The sequence below is a fragment of the Lipotes vexillifer genome, unplaced genomic scaffold, assembly GCF_000442215.2.
Source record: "Lipotes vexillifer unplaced genomic scaffold, Lipotes_vexillifer_v1.1 scaffold792, whole genome shotgun sequence".
NCBI classification, from domain to species: domain Eukaryota; kingdom Metazoa; phylum Chordata; class Mammalia; order Artiodactyla; family Lipotidae; genus Lipotes; species Lipotes vexillifer.
The window spans coordinates 2712142-2727500 of NW_006795663.1; the positions used below are offsets into that span (position 1 = coordinate 2712142).

General features: G+C 45.1%; 1 protein-coding gene across 1 annotated transcript in view; it reads right to left on the reverse strand.

Moving 5' to 3' along the window:
* The window catches only part of PAQR5 (progestin and adipoQ receptor family member 5), an 89010-nt gene that overhangs the window by 35540 nt on the left and 38111 nt on the right, over window positions 1-15359 (reverse strand). Inside the window, exon 5 of the mRNA XM_007467865.1 lies at window positions 4793-4855. Coding sequence (XP_007467927.1) covers window positions 4793-4855 — 63 coding nt within the window. The remainder of the gene's footprint in view (window positions 1-4792; window positions 4856-15359) is intronic.

Consider the following 15359-nt stretch of genomic DNA (forward strand, 5'->3'; position numbering starts at 1 on the left):
CCATCAATTGAAGAATGAATAAACAAACTGGTATATCCATAAATGGAATATTATTCAGCCATAAAAACAAATGAAGCACTAATCCATGCTACAACACAGATGAACCTTGAGAACACTATGCTAAGTGAAAGAAGGCATTCACAAAAGGCCACCTACTGCATGACCCCGTTTATATGAAATATCCAGAAGAGGCAAATCCATAGAGACAAAGTAAATTAGTGGTTGCCATAGGCCTGCAAGTAGGGGCAGTGAGAAATGTCCGCTAATTGATACAGAGTTTCTTTCTGAGGTGTTAACAATGTTCTAAAATTCAATTTGGCGATGGTTTTATACAACATACTTTGTGTGTGTCAACATACTAAAACCCACTGAGCTATATACTCTTAAAGGGAGAATTTTATGGTATGTGAATTATATTTCAACAAAACTGTTATAAAAAGAACTTTCTACAGAGAAAATGCAGCTGTAGCATCGAGTTGCTCCTTGCACAATTCCACAGTCTGTCACTCACATAGACTAAGAGATAAACGGTGCTCCCTTGGCTGGGCAACATGGTGGCCCTGCTCAGACAATTTTCCAGGTAAATTCTACCAAGCTGTCAGGAATGTATAATTCTAATATTATACAAATATTACATATATTTTCCATAGAATAAATAGGCAACACTCTCCAACTCCTTTTGTGGTTGGCACCATCTTAATCCCCAATCCAGGGGAGGGCAGTATAAGAAGGAAAAATTTCAGGCCAATTCAATAAATAGATTTAAGGATCCTAGACAAAATATCAGCTGATTTCAGCGATAGATTAAAAAGACACTCCATCATGACCAAGTAATATTTAAATGCAAGGCTGGGAACTTCCCTGGCGGTCCAGTGGTTAAGACTCCACACTTCCACTGCAGGGGGCACAGGTTTGATCCCTGGTCAGGGAATTAAGATCCTGCATGCTGCACGGTGCAGCCAAAATAAATAAATAAGTAAAAATAAAAAGAATAAATAAAATAAATAAATAAATGCCAGGTTGGTTTGACATTAGTAAATCAATCAATGTAATTCACCACGTTAATAAATTAAATGAATCATATATGGCCATCTCAAAAGATATACTGATAGAAAAAAGAATTTATTACTGATTAGAGGGAAAAAAAATCCTAGGAAACTAGGGAGAGAAAGGAATATTCTTAACCTGATAAAGGTTATTTACACACACACACACACACACACACACACACACACACACACACACACACAGAAAGAGCTAACATTATATTAAATGATGAAATGTTGAAAGCATTCGTTTGGATTAAAATCGAAAACAATACAAAAAGCCTGCAATCATGATTCCCTTTCGTAAGCTCCCAGGTATTCTCGTGGTGGTGATCCAAGTGCCCACTCTGAGAAATTCTCAGCTGGAGAAACCAGTTGCCAATTGAGATGGCTTCCTGTTTCAGGTGCCCAAGCCCACCTACCCAACACCACTCCCAGCCACTGATCTGGCTCTGCTTCTGTTCCTTCATAATTATCCCACTACCCTATTTCATTTTTCTTGGATCTTCACAATAGCTCTGTGAGACAGATATTATCTCCATTCCACAGATAAGGAAAGTGAGGCTTGGAGAGGTTACAAGTCTTGTCCAAATTCCCACAGTAGGCGGCAGAGCTACAGTGCCAGGCTGGGAAATGCTTTGTAGCACCTCTGGAATCTTCCTGCCTGTGCCCCTAAATTAAGCCTTCCAGGACAATATGGTGAGTTTACCTGTAGCCTGGGGGCTAAGGCTACCGTTAACAAAAGATTCTCAATTTGACACAAAATACTCTTGTTTCCTGGCCAAGTGTCATGCCATGTTCCATATTAACTTGCTGTCTAGACTTCCCTGTCTGTCTCTAGGTTGGGTCTGTGTAGGAATCAACACCTAGATATTTATTCCATTCCTTGAGCTGTTTGTTCACATCTTTCACAACTCCCTAATGTACCCAGGTCTGTTATTAGACACAGGGAGACTTGAAATTGTGAGGCATGTACCCAAGTCCTACCTTCTACGGGAAGGGAGAACTGTCCTTTCCTGTGAGTAGTCCATTAGGAGGAATGCACCAGAATTAGAACCCTGAAGATGCCAAGAGGCGGTGCCCCACTCTCCTCTGATGGGTGAGGCTCAGAGAGGGTAGGGAAGTGGCCCAGGCCACACAGCTGGTTGATATACGAAGGGAGAGGTGGCCATATAGGGCAGCCTGCGGAGGTGCCAACCAACAGCTGAAGGGGCTCAGGGAAGGGAGAGGGCACCTGCAGCTCCACGGAGAAGGAGGCCAGAAAGGCGGATGGAGGGGCAAGGGAGAGATCAAGAGAAGTGAATGTCCAATCTGGTGGGAAGTCTAGAGAGAGCACCAGTGTGGCTGGAGAACAGGGTTTACAGATGAAAAACAGCGGGGGAGGTGGGTAGGGGTTGGGCCTGTGAATACCAGGCAGGGAGCTGGGCTGGGAGTCTGCGGGAGGGGCTGTTTAACGTCTCCTCCCAACACACTCCACCCCTCCAAGTGCGGAGTGCACAGGGGAGCAGATAATAATAATAACGGCCAACATTACTGACTTCACCATATGCCAGGCACTTCCCATGGGTTACCTCATTTAATCTTCACCATTACCCAAGGAAGCAGATTCTAGCACTACCCCCATTTTACAGATGCAGAAACTGAGGTAGGGAGACTAAGGGCACTCTGCCCAAGGTCATTCTACAGACCAAGTACTGGAACCCACAGAGCCCACCAAAAGTAAACTTAATATTTCTATGAGGTCTCCTATTTTAAATACTCATGAAAATTATGCATTTTCTCCTTAATATGTTTGCATCTGTTTGAATATTTTTAAAATGCCTTTCCCCCTCCCCCACTAAATCCTCAAATAAAACTACCCTCCAGGCAGGCAGAGCCACTGTGTTTCCTCTGTGGCCGCATGAAGCTTGAGCATGATGCTGGGAAACCCAGGAGCCCAAGGAAGGTTCTGAAGTAAATGGGTGTGAGGTGTGATGTTGGTTCTCTGCCTCTGACTAGTGCCATTTTACTAAAAAGAAAATTGTCATCTCCATCATTTATGAAAAACTGGACAGAGAAGACACATTAATCTTCAGCCCTCAGGGGCGGTCCGGTCCTCACCCTCAGAACCCCCATACATTCAGAATCCTAGCAGTTTACCCAAGGTCCCCAGTGAGACCATTCTCTCTCCTTCACTTCTTTCCTGGGCAGAGTCTCTGAACCCAACCTTGACCAAAACTCCCAGGGAGATATCCGAGCAGATACCCATAATCCCCGCCCCAAGAGTTCCCACACCTGCCCCCTGATTTCCCAGCTCCAGGCCTTTACTCATGCCATTTCTTCACTTGGAGTGCTCTCCCCTCCCCCCAAATTCTACCCATCCTCAAACCCAATCTTACAGATCGCCCCCTTTGTGGAGACATCCCTGATTCCCTCCTCCCCCATGATGGAAGTGACCAATTCCCTCTTCTGAACCCATCTGTCCCTCTCTGAGCACACACCCTAATCCACTTTGCAATGGAAGTGCTCCTGTACACTTTTAAATCTTCCCAACCAACACAGAGCCCCTTAAGGGCAGGATTTGTATGTGATTCTTCTCTGGGCCCCGCACAGAGTAACACCTTGCACATAGTAGGCAGTCAATAAAAATGTCACGAGTGAATGAATCAAAAGATCACTGTGTCCCCGCTAATCACAGCCACTAGTTCTCTGTGAGTAGGACCAACCGGGGCAGTGCACCAGGAAGAGATGTCTACAGCCTTGTGAGAACAGAGGTGGGCCACCTGCCCAACAGCATTGTGGGAACGTGGTCTCACTTCCAGTGTGTCTGTTACCTGCCGCATCCTCATCTCTGCCCTTCAAAAGCTCCGCATCCTTCTGATTTTCCCCCAATGCCATCTTGCTGGCATCACCTAGCCGCGCAGGCTTTTACGAAGAGGGTTTTGTGGTTTGTCTCCTCTTAACCTTCCATTCATGATGCTGAGATCATTTGGGATTTATTTTTCTGGGGAAAGTCGTAAGGGCTTGGCGGTCGGCTGGGTGGAAAGGAGATCTCCCCTCCCTCTGTGACATCCTCCAGATGAAACATCCATGAAACAACAGTTATTCTTGTTCAAAGAGGAAGGAAACATAACACAGAAACAAGGGTGTAATGAGATGACGTTTACTTTGCAAGGGAAGGAGGAGGTGCACCACTGGCACAGCTCACAAGCAGCATGACCTCGCCTAAGGCTTATTAAAAACGCAGATTATCAATGCATCCCCGGTGTTTTGGGGTAGCTGCCCTTGAGCACCCAGGCACAGGCAGATCGATAACTCTCTTTATCGCCTCAACACACACCCGGCCTGGGCCTCCTGCAAGGGATGAGAACAACCACAAAGCCGCACTCTGAGGTGACTCTGCCCCTGGCCTGCTTTCAAGCACCCACAGGAGGGTCCTTAAAAAACTGCCACTCTGACAAGGGCTGCTAGCTTCACCTCTGTAGCTTGGATCAGTAGTCTCAATAATGACTCCGCTTCGGGAAAAAATACAGATGTCACAGGGAAGGGCTACAACTTAAACGGTCTTAGGATCACTTCCGTTTCCAGGTTTGGCGTAGGTGAGGGAAACAGGAGGCTCGAATTCCCCAAAGGGAGTCTGGGAGGGGCTCCCTGAAGACAGTGGGTGTACACAGAGAAGACTGGTTGAAGACATAGCAGTCGCCATGTTGCAGAGGCCAAGCCCTAGTCCCAGCCTGGACCTCAATCACCGGAACAACAGCACGTACCTGGGGCACCTGTTCTATGCTGAACAGCCTGGGGAGCTTCAGGCTCAGCATCTTGAAGCCGAGCTGGGAAGACGGGTGGGTGACAGCCGGTCCCTGTCACCAGGCCTCGCTCAGAGTTCTGACATGGCTCCGGATGCCTCTGGCCAGCCGGTGTCCGAGCTGCTCCACTGAAAGAATACAGCGTGAAGAACTCCAGTGAGTGTCAGCCTACCTCCAGCTGGATCAAGACTGTCAGTTTGTTTACCGAAGGGACATACCCTTGCTTGTGATGGCAAAATAACCAGGCTTCCTTAAAAACAATAGTGAAACTCTCAGACTGCTGAGTCATTCACTCTGAGAGTGATAGAGGGAGGTACTTAAATCATAATAGGGCAATCATAAAATTACAGCGCTGGAAAGGGCCAGAGAGGTCACCCAATGCCCTTATGTTGCACAAGGGGATCAGAGGGGTGGAGTAACTTCCCCAAGGTCACACAGCTTGGGGGAGAGCTGGCGCTGCTCCCTCTCCCTGCATCAGGTGCTACACCTGGACAGACAGTGTGATCCCGGGCCTGAGGCCATCAACCTCTGTGCTCCAGATCACCCAAAGAGATGCAGCACTTCCACAAGGCTGACTGGAGCGTGGCTGCCCTAAGACACACCAAAGGACCAGACCAGGTAAATCCGAGGCGCTTTGAATCAGAGCAACAGGGCTGCTTAAATGCAGGATTCAGACTGTTTAATAAGCTGTGAGTAATGTAAGCTAGAGGAACCCAAAGCCCTCAGGGCAGGCCCAAGAAACTGGAAAATACTAGCTGGGTTCCGCAAAGAAAGAGCAGAGCTAGGAGTTTACCATAGTCCGTGCCTCACCTACTCCCCAAATCTGCCACCTCCTCAGAGCCCCACGGACGGGTTCTGTCCCTGCCTCCGAAGGCTCCAAGACCTTGTCTGTACCTGTCCTGCAGCACCATCCACATCTGCCTGCAGGCAAAGCTACCCGCCTAGGCCTTGTCTCTCCTGCACCCCCAACTGCCCCAACTGGGGAGGACCCTCCTGAGATGGTTGGAAACGCAGGATGTGTGCCTGGCTCATCCCAGGCCTTCAGTTAATGCTTATGTAATGATGCAATGGTGCTCATCCTTTGAACTTAAAGTGATTTTTTTGTTTTTGTGGTTTGTTTATACTTTTGCTTTTTATTATAGTTCTTTAAGTCCTATGCATTATTATCTGGAACTATGTAGCAAGATATAATATAGCTATGTTCCATCGTAAATATGCATCTTTATGGTGTAAGCAATCATTCATAATAATTGCTGGTGTAAGCAATTATTCATAATAGTCAAAAGGTGGAAATGATAGGGATAGCGAAGGGTAATTAAATAGTTTAGAAATCCCACTAGGGGATTAAAGACAGGGAGGAAGGGAGTTTGGGAAACTGTTGTAAACTAAGGACCACTCAAGAAAAGAATCCAGTAACCTAGTAACAAGCAGCACTACCTTGAGGGAAGACCAGGTGCACCCGAGCGCCAGACACACTCAAGCCACAAACCCTGACAGTTAAAACACAAGACAATAGATATGGGGTCTGAATCTTGTTACATGAAGTCAGGGAGTTAATGGTCCTTAAAGAGTAGCATCTCTGCTTGTAACCAAGACAGGAATATAGGTGAAAGGGGAAAGAAACTAGGTGAAAGGGGACATGATACTAAAACCTGAGATGAATTACTATATTTTAGTATATGTTACCACTCTTTTGCTTATATACATATGATTTAAATAGCGCCATGACAGTCCCGGTTACACCGTGTAGGGTCAAAGGAGGAACTAATGATGTAAGCCTTGACATCTGCCCAAGAATGAGGAGGAAGGTGGTCTTCTCCCCTGCCCACTTTTGCTTTGATTATAAAAATGTATCCCTTTCTTCTCGGGGCTGTGCTCCCTTGCCTGCCCGCTTGTATCTCTCACAAGCGTCCTATGCTAATAAACTCACCCTGTGCCTATTGCTTTGCCTCACGCTGAATTCTTTGTGCAATGAGACAAAAGAACCTGAGCTTCAGTAAGTCCTGACACCAGGTGAGCCATTTCAATTAAAAGAGAGTGGGTTCGAGACCCCTCCTAAGTCAGAGCTCGTGGGTTCAGGTCCCAATCCGAGGTGCGGCTGGGTTAGAGTACCATTCAAGAAGGAGTGCTTCAGAAACAACCCAAGTGTCCACCAGCAGGTGAACAGAGAAACTAGCAAATAAGCAAAATGCAGTCTACACATACAATGGAATATTACTCAGTCTTCAAAAGGAATGAAGTTCTGATGCACGCTACAACATGGATGGAAACTTGAAAACATTATGCCAGGTGAAATAAGCCAGGCACAAAAGGCCAAATGTTGTATGATTCCAGTTATGTGAGGGGCCTGGAATAGGCAAGTTCAAAGAGACAGAATAGAGGCTGGGGCGGAGGGAGGAACGGGGGTTGTTGTTTAAGGGGTACAGAGTTTCTGTTTGGGAGGATAAAAAGTTCTGGAAATGGGTAGTGGTGATGGTTGCTCGCTACTGTAAACGTAAAATGCACTTAAAAATGATACATTTTATGTTGTGTATATTTTACCACAATAAAAAAAGTTACAAAATATTTCTGAATGCAAAATAATATAGAAAATATTTTTTAAAGCACATGTACATTTTACCCAGGTTAAAAATTAAAAGTTGATACTTTGCAAACAAATGAACAACACTGATGTAAGTGGGCCTGGAATGCCTTGGTCCTCCTGGTTTTCTGATCTAAATCACCAAGACACTTTCACTCCCAGAGGTACCACTAATTCACCTGGTGGCAGGATGAGAGGCAACGGTCTGGTACCAGGGGAGACTCAGGCACATCAGAAAAACCTCTAGCAATAATGGGACCAAGGTTGGGTTTCCACGGACTTGCCCACCTTGGTCCCCTGGTTCTCCCTGGATTTCAATGTCATGGGCAAGAAAAAGGAAAGAAATGGTCCCTACTCTCACAGCACACACCATCCAGGAAGGATGACCCGACGAAACATAGAAAAGGAGGATAATACTTAGTAGCATACGATTCACACACTTCATTCAACCAGTGTGTCTGGCATTTTTATCATGTGACGAATAAGGTTAAGGGCTCAATGTAGAGCTGATTACACCCTGTGAGCTGCAGCAGATGGAGGGAAAAGGAGAATTTAACTGAAATAAAAATTGCATAGGTTTGTGACACACAGAATGGAGGAAAATAGGTGTCCTCCATACCATTGTATTCCTATGTTGCACAGGAAAAATTTTTTAGAAAGCTGAAAAGACAGTCCTTGTCCCCAAGAAATGTATAAAGGAAAAGATGAGACAGATATGCACCCAACTAACCAAGACAAGTCACCCTCGAAGGACAGGAACCCTCACCCACTCTGTGCCAAGCCTGTGCTGGTCACCTTGCCTGCCCACCTGGTCTCCTTCACCTTCACCACTCCGTCTCAGGAATTAAGGCAGAGCAGTTAAGGGCCTCGGGGCTGGATTCAAGCCACATGGGTTTAAAGACTGGTTTGCCATTTCCTGTGCAATTCCAGGTAAGGAACTTAACTCCTTGTGCCTTAGTTTCCCCATCTGTGAAATGGAAATAACAGCAGTTACTTTCTGCATAGGGTGGTGGTTATGATTAAAAGAGAGAGCCCACGTAAAGGGCCTGCCATAAAGTAAAGATCCAACAAATGCTTGCTATTGTTATTCATTTTCAGATATGAAACTGATTTTATATTTTGCAGGCAGGAAAACCGAGGCGTTGGAAAGTTAGGGGGCTTGCCAAAGATGCTATCATTTGATTTCCGGTTTGCGTGGATGTCTGTGGAGGGAGGTTGGGGTGGGGATGGGGATGCTTCTGGTGTTGTGTTATCTGATCTGAGGACTACAGGCTACGTAGAGAGATTGGAGACTTTGAAACTGCATTCTGTGGGACCCTAAGTTACATTCCAGGGACCACTTTTGTGGGGGTGGACGTTGTACCAGTAACTAGGAGAAACAGAAAGGTTGTATCTACCCCTATTTCAACCAGATGTCTTGGTTGAAATTTTTCTTAATTATAGTAAAAATATAATAACACAAGTCCTCTCTTTGAGAAAGAAAATATAAGAGGCATAAGTTTCCTTTTAAGAGAAGTGACTTTGATTAAGGGGAATTAAGTCCTAGCACAAAGCACTAGGACTTAATTTTTCTTTGCTACTGAGAAAAGATGAAAAATACAGTGTTCACTATGATGTTTGTAAACTAGATGCTGAACAATGACCCTCTTTGCCAATTAATCAGGTTGAGACAAAACTCACAGGTAAGACCAAACTTGACGTTGCTGTTTCAACAGGTGGAGATTTCTTGTGTGGTGTTTTTCCACCATTCAAAGAAATAAGGTCTCTCCCATTAATACATTGTTATTTTGCAAGTAAAATGTAAACTTTTATGTTTGTCAATACTGTGAAACATCCGTGGATGATCATGGGCAGTGATTAAAGCATAGCTGATGATTTGGATGTTGTGCCTATTGTTAATCATTTCAGATTAACTGAACATAAAATGAACTTACTGGTCTTTTTAGCCATCACAAGCTAAAGCTCTTAATTTCACCAACATTGTAAAAACCAGAGTGTAATTTCCAGTATTTCAAACTGCAGCTTGGTTTGTTGTCTCTTTTCACAGAGGTCTCAGAAATAAGACTGAATAAAACAAAAGGCTTCAGAGAATTCTGAAATCAAAACACAATGTGAGGGACTTCCCTGGTGGTCCAGTGGCTAAGACTCCGTGCTCCCAATGCAGGGGCCCCGGGTTCGATCCCTGGTCAGGGAACTAGGTCCCACATGCCACAACTAAGAGTTCGCATGCTGCAATGAAAAGATCCCACATGCCGCAACTAAGACCCAACACAGCCAAATACATAAATAAATATTTTTTAAAATGTACAATGTGAAGCTTTGCTGATATTTCAACAGTATATTGGTGTTCCATATAGGATTTCATTTAAAAGAGGATCCACAGGGGCTTCCCTGGTGGCGCAGTGGGTGAGAGTCCGCCTGCCGATGCAGGGGACGCGGGTTCATGCCCCAGTCCAGGAAGATCCCACATGCCGCGGAGCGGCTGGGCCTGTGAGCCATGGTCGCTGAGCCTGCGTGTCCGGAGCCTGTGCTCCGCAACAGGAGAGGCCACAACGGTGAGAGGCCCGTGTACTGCAAAAAAAAAAAAAAAAAAAAAAGGAAAATGGGCTTTCAGGGACCTGCCAAGTTCTCCTGATTTAGACCTAAAAAAAAAACCAAATCACAACAACAAAACCACCATGAGGGGGTTTCAGGCTAGTCCTGGCAGATTTAACCAAGGGAAATTTACAGGAGGTGAAATTTGCACCTGACTTCTTATCTGTTTCAGGCTAGTGCTCTATCCATATTGCTGGACCCTCCCCCAGTAAACTTTAGCCTACACACTGTGTATCCCAGGCCTTAAAGGACATGGCCAGCAAAACTTATCACCTCCCGAATGAATATGTTTACATATTAGGTTGCTGAATATAAACTGATGGGCTGTTTCCCCAATGAGAGGGTCCAAAAAAATATATAACTTCTAGGGATGCAAATGGTACACTCTCTCTTTATCACATTAATTTATTAATTTAGTTAGACGTACCTATTTAGAATCCCTTACCATATCCAACATAGTATTCATTCAATTTTATTTATTTATTTTAATAAATTTATTTATTTTAGCTGCGTTAGGTCTTCGTTGCTGTGCGCGGGCTTTTTCTAGTTGCGGTGAGCGGGGGTTACTCTTCATTGTGGTATGAGGGCTTCTCATTGCAGTGGCTTCTCTTGTTGCGGAGCTTGGGCTCTAGGCGCGCGGGCTTCAGTGGTTGTGGCTCGCAGGTTCAGTAGTTGTGGCTCGTGGGCTCACTAGTTGTGGCTCGTGGGCTCTAGAGCACAGGCTTAGTAGTTGTGGCGCATGGGCTTATAGTTGCTCTGAGGCACGTGGGATCTTCCCGGAGCAGGGCTCGAACCCGTGTCCCCTGCATTGGCAGGCAGATTCTTAACCATCGCACCACCAGGGAAATCCCAGTATTAATTTAAAAATATTGTTTTTCCACTCCTAGTTCATAGAAATGTGTGTTCACAATCTTTGCATGCATCTTTGACAACAGTATCTCCATAACACAGCCACTTTTTGGAGTCACCTAGCACAGTGTAAGTAAAATATTCTCATTTCCATCTAAGTTATTTGAAAGCTACAGTTTTTGAAGCTGTGTTTAATGCTATTGCTAAAAATGTACCCCAAGTCACAAGTATTCATTTGCTATTATGACACTGTAGGCAATTTGCTTTCAAACACTTCACACAGACAGTGTGATGTGAAAATGTTAGTTTTAGCCCATAGCCCTGGGGTGGTGGTTCATTAGCATTTGAAAGACAAACCTTAAGCTCACATTCCAGAGGCCACAACTTTGGTTCAGTTGGAGTTATTTTTGATCAACACCAGAGGGTTTACTAATTAGCCAGATGGATGCTGTCTCATTGGAGAAATGTGTGGAATCAGAGAAATGTACACTGATGAGAAGTGTTGCCCAGGCACCCTCCCTCCTGCATGAGCAGAGGGTGCCCCAAGGTGGCTTCCCCTCTGAATGAGCCCAGATGAGCCTTATTCTGGGCTTGAACCCATAAGAAGTTCAGCTGACGCATGCCACCAGACAGCTGTCACATCAGCTCACACGAACTTTCAAGAAAGGTGCTTAAGAGTCCCTAAGAGGGTAGGTTGCAAGGATTTCTGCCAACAAAACAGGTCATCTTAATGTTTTTGTGCCCGCTTGCTGGAAAATATTTGTATGGAGGGAGAGGCAGGGGGGTGGGACTCAGCCTGAGACTCCCACTGTGCTGCGCCACCTGCCGGTCAGGTTGGGGGTCCTCTAGCCCTCATGGACCTCGAAGTACTGATAGTGCCTGAGACTGTATTTCCAGGAACTTCACATGTGCTCGGCTGGAAGTCACACCACCACTTTGTGTACCACTAAGACCGAAAAAAAACTGTCGCCAATTATAATCATGAGACAGCATTGACTGGAAATGAATCCTGATTTCAGAGCTGTTTTAATGTTTTAAAAAAAATGTGCACGTAGTAATTGATGAAATACGGTGAGGGTATTGATGAAATACAGTGAGGTTATTGGCCAATCACCCGAGTGATTGGCTCGGGTCAGTCTGCATAGCTACTCTCTCCAGACCCACTACTCTGGTTTTTACAGAGATCATTAAAAGCTCCTTTACAACAAAACCAGTACTTGCAAATGGAAGACCAGAATCCTGGGAATAAATCTCAATCTGTATTACATTTTTTGTCCTCTCTTTTTAAATTGATTGTGTATGTCAGGTGTCTTCTGAAAGGATCCCAATCAAGCATTGACGGCGAGAGTTTCAGGTGACCGTGACTTCCTTCAAGCAGCCCATACAGCCCATTGTTCAACATACAGGAACAAAGTGACCCTAAATAGGAAGAACTCGGGATGGACCCAGCTCCCTCTTTTCTGAAAAATGTTATGTTGGAGAACATAAAATTCCTTGCTGGGCATACATAGCAAAGGCAAAGAATGCTGTTTGGAAGGGAATCTCTCCATTGCTTGCTTTTAGAAAACTACAAGCATGAGATCAGGAAGCTCCTGAGAAGCCATCTCGTTCAAATTACCAACAGATGCGTGGATGTCACCGAGGGCATTTCAGACAAGAGGTCATACATTTGACCCGAAGAAGTGAGGTTGGGCTTCCCTGGTGGCGCAGTGGTTGAGAGTCCGCCTGCCGATGCAGGGGACACGGGTTCGTGCCCCGGTCTGGGAGGCTCCCACATGGCGCGGAGCGGCTGGGCCCGTGAGCCATGGCCGCTGAGCCTGCGCGTCCGGAGCCTGTGCTCCGCAATGGGAGAGGCCACAGCGGTGAGGCCTGCGTACCGAAGGAAAAAAAAAAAAAAAAGTGAGGTTACCAGCAGGAGTTCAGGTTCCGTGAGAAACCAGTGGGGAGTAAGTGGAGAGAGGACCAGAGTCACCTTTTGCCCCTACTCATCGGTCTGTCCTAGGCTGGGTGGGCCCCAGAGCTATCTGAACGCTGACTGGTCCTGATAAGGCCCCAGCTTCCTGGATGTGGCAGGAGTCTGCTAGCTAAGGGGCAGCTGCTGGTGAGGCTCGGGGTCTGAGTCACACTTCAGACCCTCTGCCTCCTCCAGGCCTGTCGAGATGTCCTTCATGGTAAACAGAAAACAGCCCTGAGCCCAGGAGGTGACTGGGCAGAGTTTCCATCCCATCACTGTACCAGAGGACCACCAAAGGTCCTCAGTACCACAGAGGATTAACGTGCCCTTGGGGAAGAGGGTGGGAGGCAGAGCCTAGAAGCAGTCCCCACGCCACCTTCAGACGTGAAAATGAAGATCTTTTGAGTATCAAAGGACACTATCAAGAAACCAATAAGAGCCCATCGACAGACGAATGGATAAAGAAGATGTGGTACATAAATGCAATGGAATATTGCTCAGCCATGAAAAGGAACGAAAGTGGGTCATTTGTAGAGACGTGGTTGGACCTAGAGACTCTCGTACAGAGTGAAGGAGGTCAGAAAGAGAAAAACAAATACCGTACGCTAACACATACATATGGAATCTAAAAAAAAAAATGGTACCCATGAACCTAGTTGCAGGGCAGGAATAAAGATGTAGACACAGAGAATGGACTTGAGGACATGGGGTGGGAGGGTGAAGCTGGGGTGAAGTGAGAGTAGCATCAACATATACACACTACCAAATGTAAAACAGTTGGCTGGTGGGAAGCAGCCGCATAGCACAGGGAGACCAGCTCGGTGCTTTGAGATGACCTAGAGGGGTGGGATAGGGAGAATGGGAGGGAGATGCAAGAGGGAGGGGATATGGGGACATGTGTATGCATATGGCTGATTCACTTTGTTGTGCAACAGAAACTAACACAGTATTGTGAAGCAATTATACTCCAATAAACATGTATTAAAGAAAAAAGAGAGAGAAAAACAAGTATCATATATTAACACATATATGTGGAATCTAGAAAAATGGTACAGATGAACTGGTTTGCAAGGCAGAAATAGAGACACAGATGTAGAGAACAAATGTATGGACACCAAGGGGGGAAAGCGGTGTTGGGGTGGTGGTGGTGGGATGAATTGGGAGATTGGGATTGACATGTATACACTAATACGTACAAAATGGATAACTAATAAAAAAAAAAGAAAAAATATATTGACAGATAAAAAAAAGAAAGTAATAAGACAGCCCACAGAGTGGGAGAAAATATTTGCAAACCACATATCTGATAAGAGATTAATATCCAGAATATACAAAGAGCTCCTACAACTCAACAACAACAAAAATCAAACAGCCCAGTTCAAAAGGACTTGAATAGACCTTTTTCCAAAGAAAATATACAAATGGCCGATAAGTACACAAAAAGATGCTCAGGACCACTAGTCATTAGGAAAATGCAAATCAAAACCATAATGAGATACCACTTCACACCCATTAGGTTGCCTATTACAAAAAAGAAAGAAAGAAAGAAAAGAACAAATGTGGATGAGGATATGGAGAAATTGGAACCATAGTGCATTGCTGATGGCATTATCAAATGGTGCAACTGCTGTGGAAAACAGTATGGTAGTTCTTCAACTGGTTAAACATAGAATTACCACATGATCCAGCAATTCCGCTCCTCAGTATATATGCAAAAGAATAGAAAGCAGGGACCAAACAGATGTTTGTACACCCATGTTCAGAGCAGCATTAGTTACAACAGTCAAAAGGTAGAGACGATGTAAGTGTCCATCAACAGATGAATGGATAAGCAAGATGTGGTATATACATACAATGGAATATTATTCAGCCTCAGAATGGAGTGAAATTCTGACACATGCTACAACATGGATGAACCTTGAAACCATGCTAAGTAAAATAAGCCAGACACCAAAGGACAAATATTGTATGATTTCACTTATATCCGGTACAAAGTCAAATCCATAGAGAGAGAAAGTAGAATGGTGGTTGCCAGAGGCCAGGGGGAGGAAGGAATGGGGAGTAATTGTTTAATGGGTACAAGAGTTTCTGTTTGGGATGATGAAAAAGTTCTGGAAATGGATAGTGGTGATGGTTGCACAACACTGTGAATGTACTGTGTGTCACTGAATTGTACACTTAAAAATAGTTAAGGGAGGGCTTCCCTGGTGGCGCAGTGGTTGAGAGTCCGCCTGCCGATGCTAGGGAACGCGGGTACGTGCCCCGGTCCAGGAAGATCGCACATGCTGTGGAGCAGCTGGGCCCGTGAGCCATAGCCACTGAGCCTGCGCGTCCGGAGCCTGTGCTCCGCAACGGGAGAGGCCACAACAGTGAGAGGCCCGCGCACCGCAAAGAAAAGAAAAAAAAAAAAAAGTTAAAATGTTAAAGTTTATCTTGTGTATATTTTACTGCAATAAAAAGAAGTATATTTTTAAAAAAGCATTGTGAGTTTTATAGTCTGCTCCATAACCTAGCTAAGTTTGTATTTTTTTTTTTTTTTTTTTTTTTTC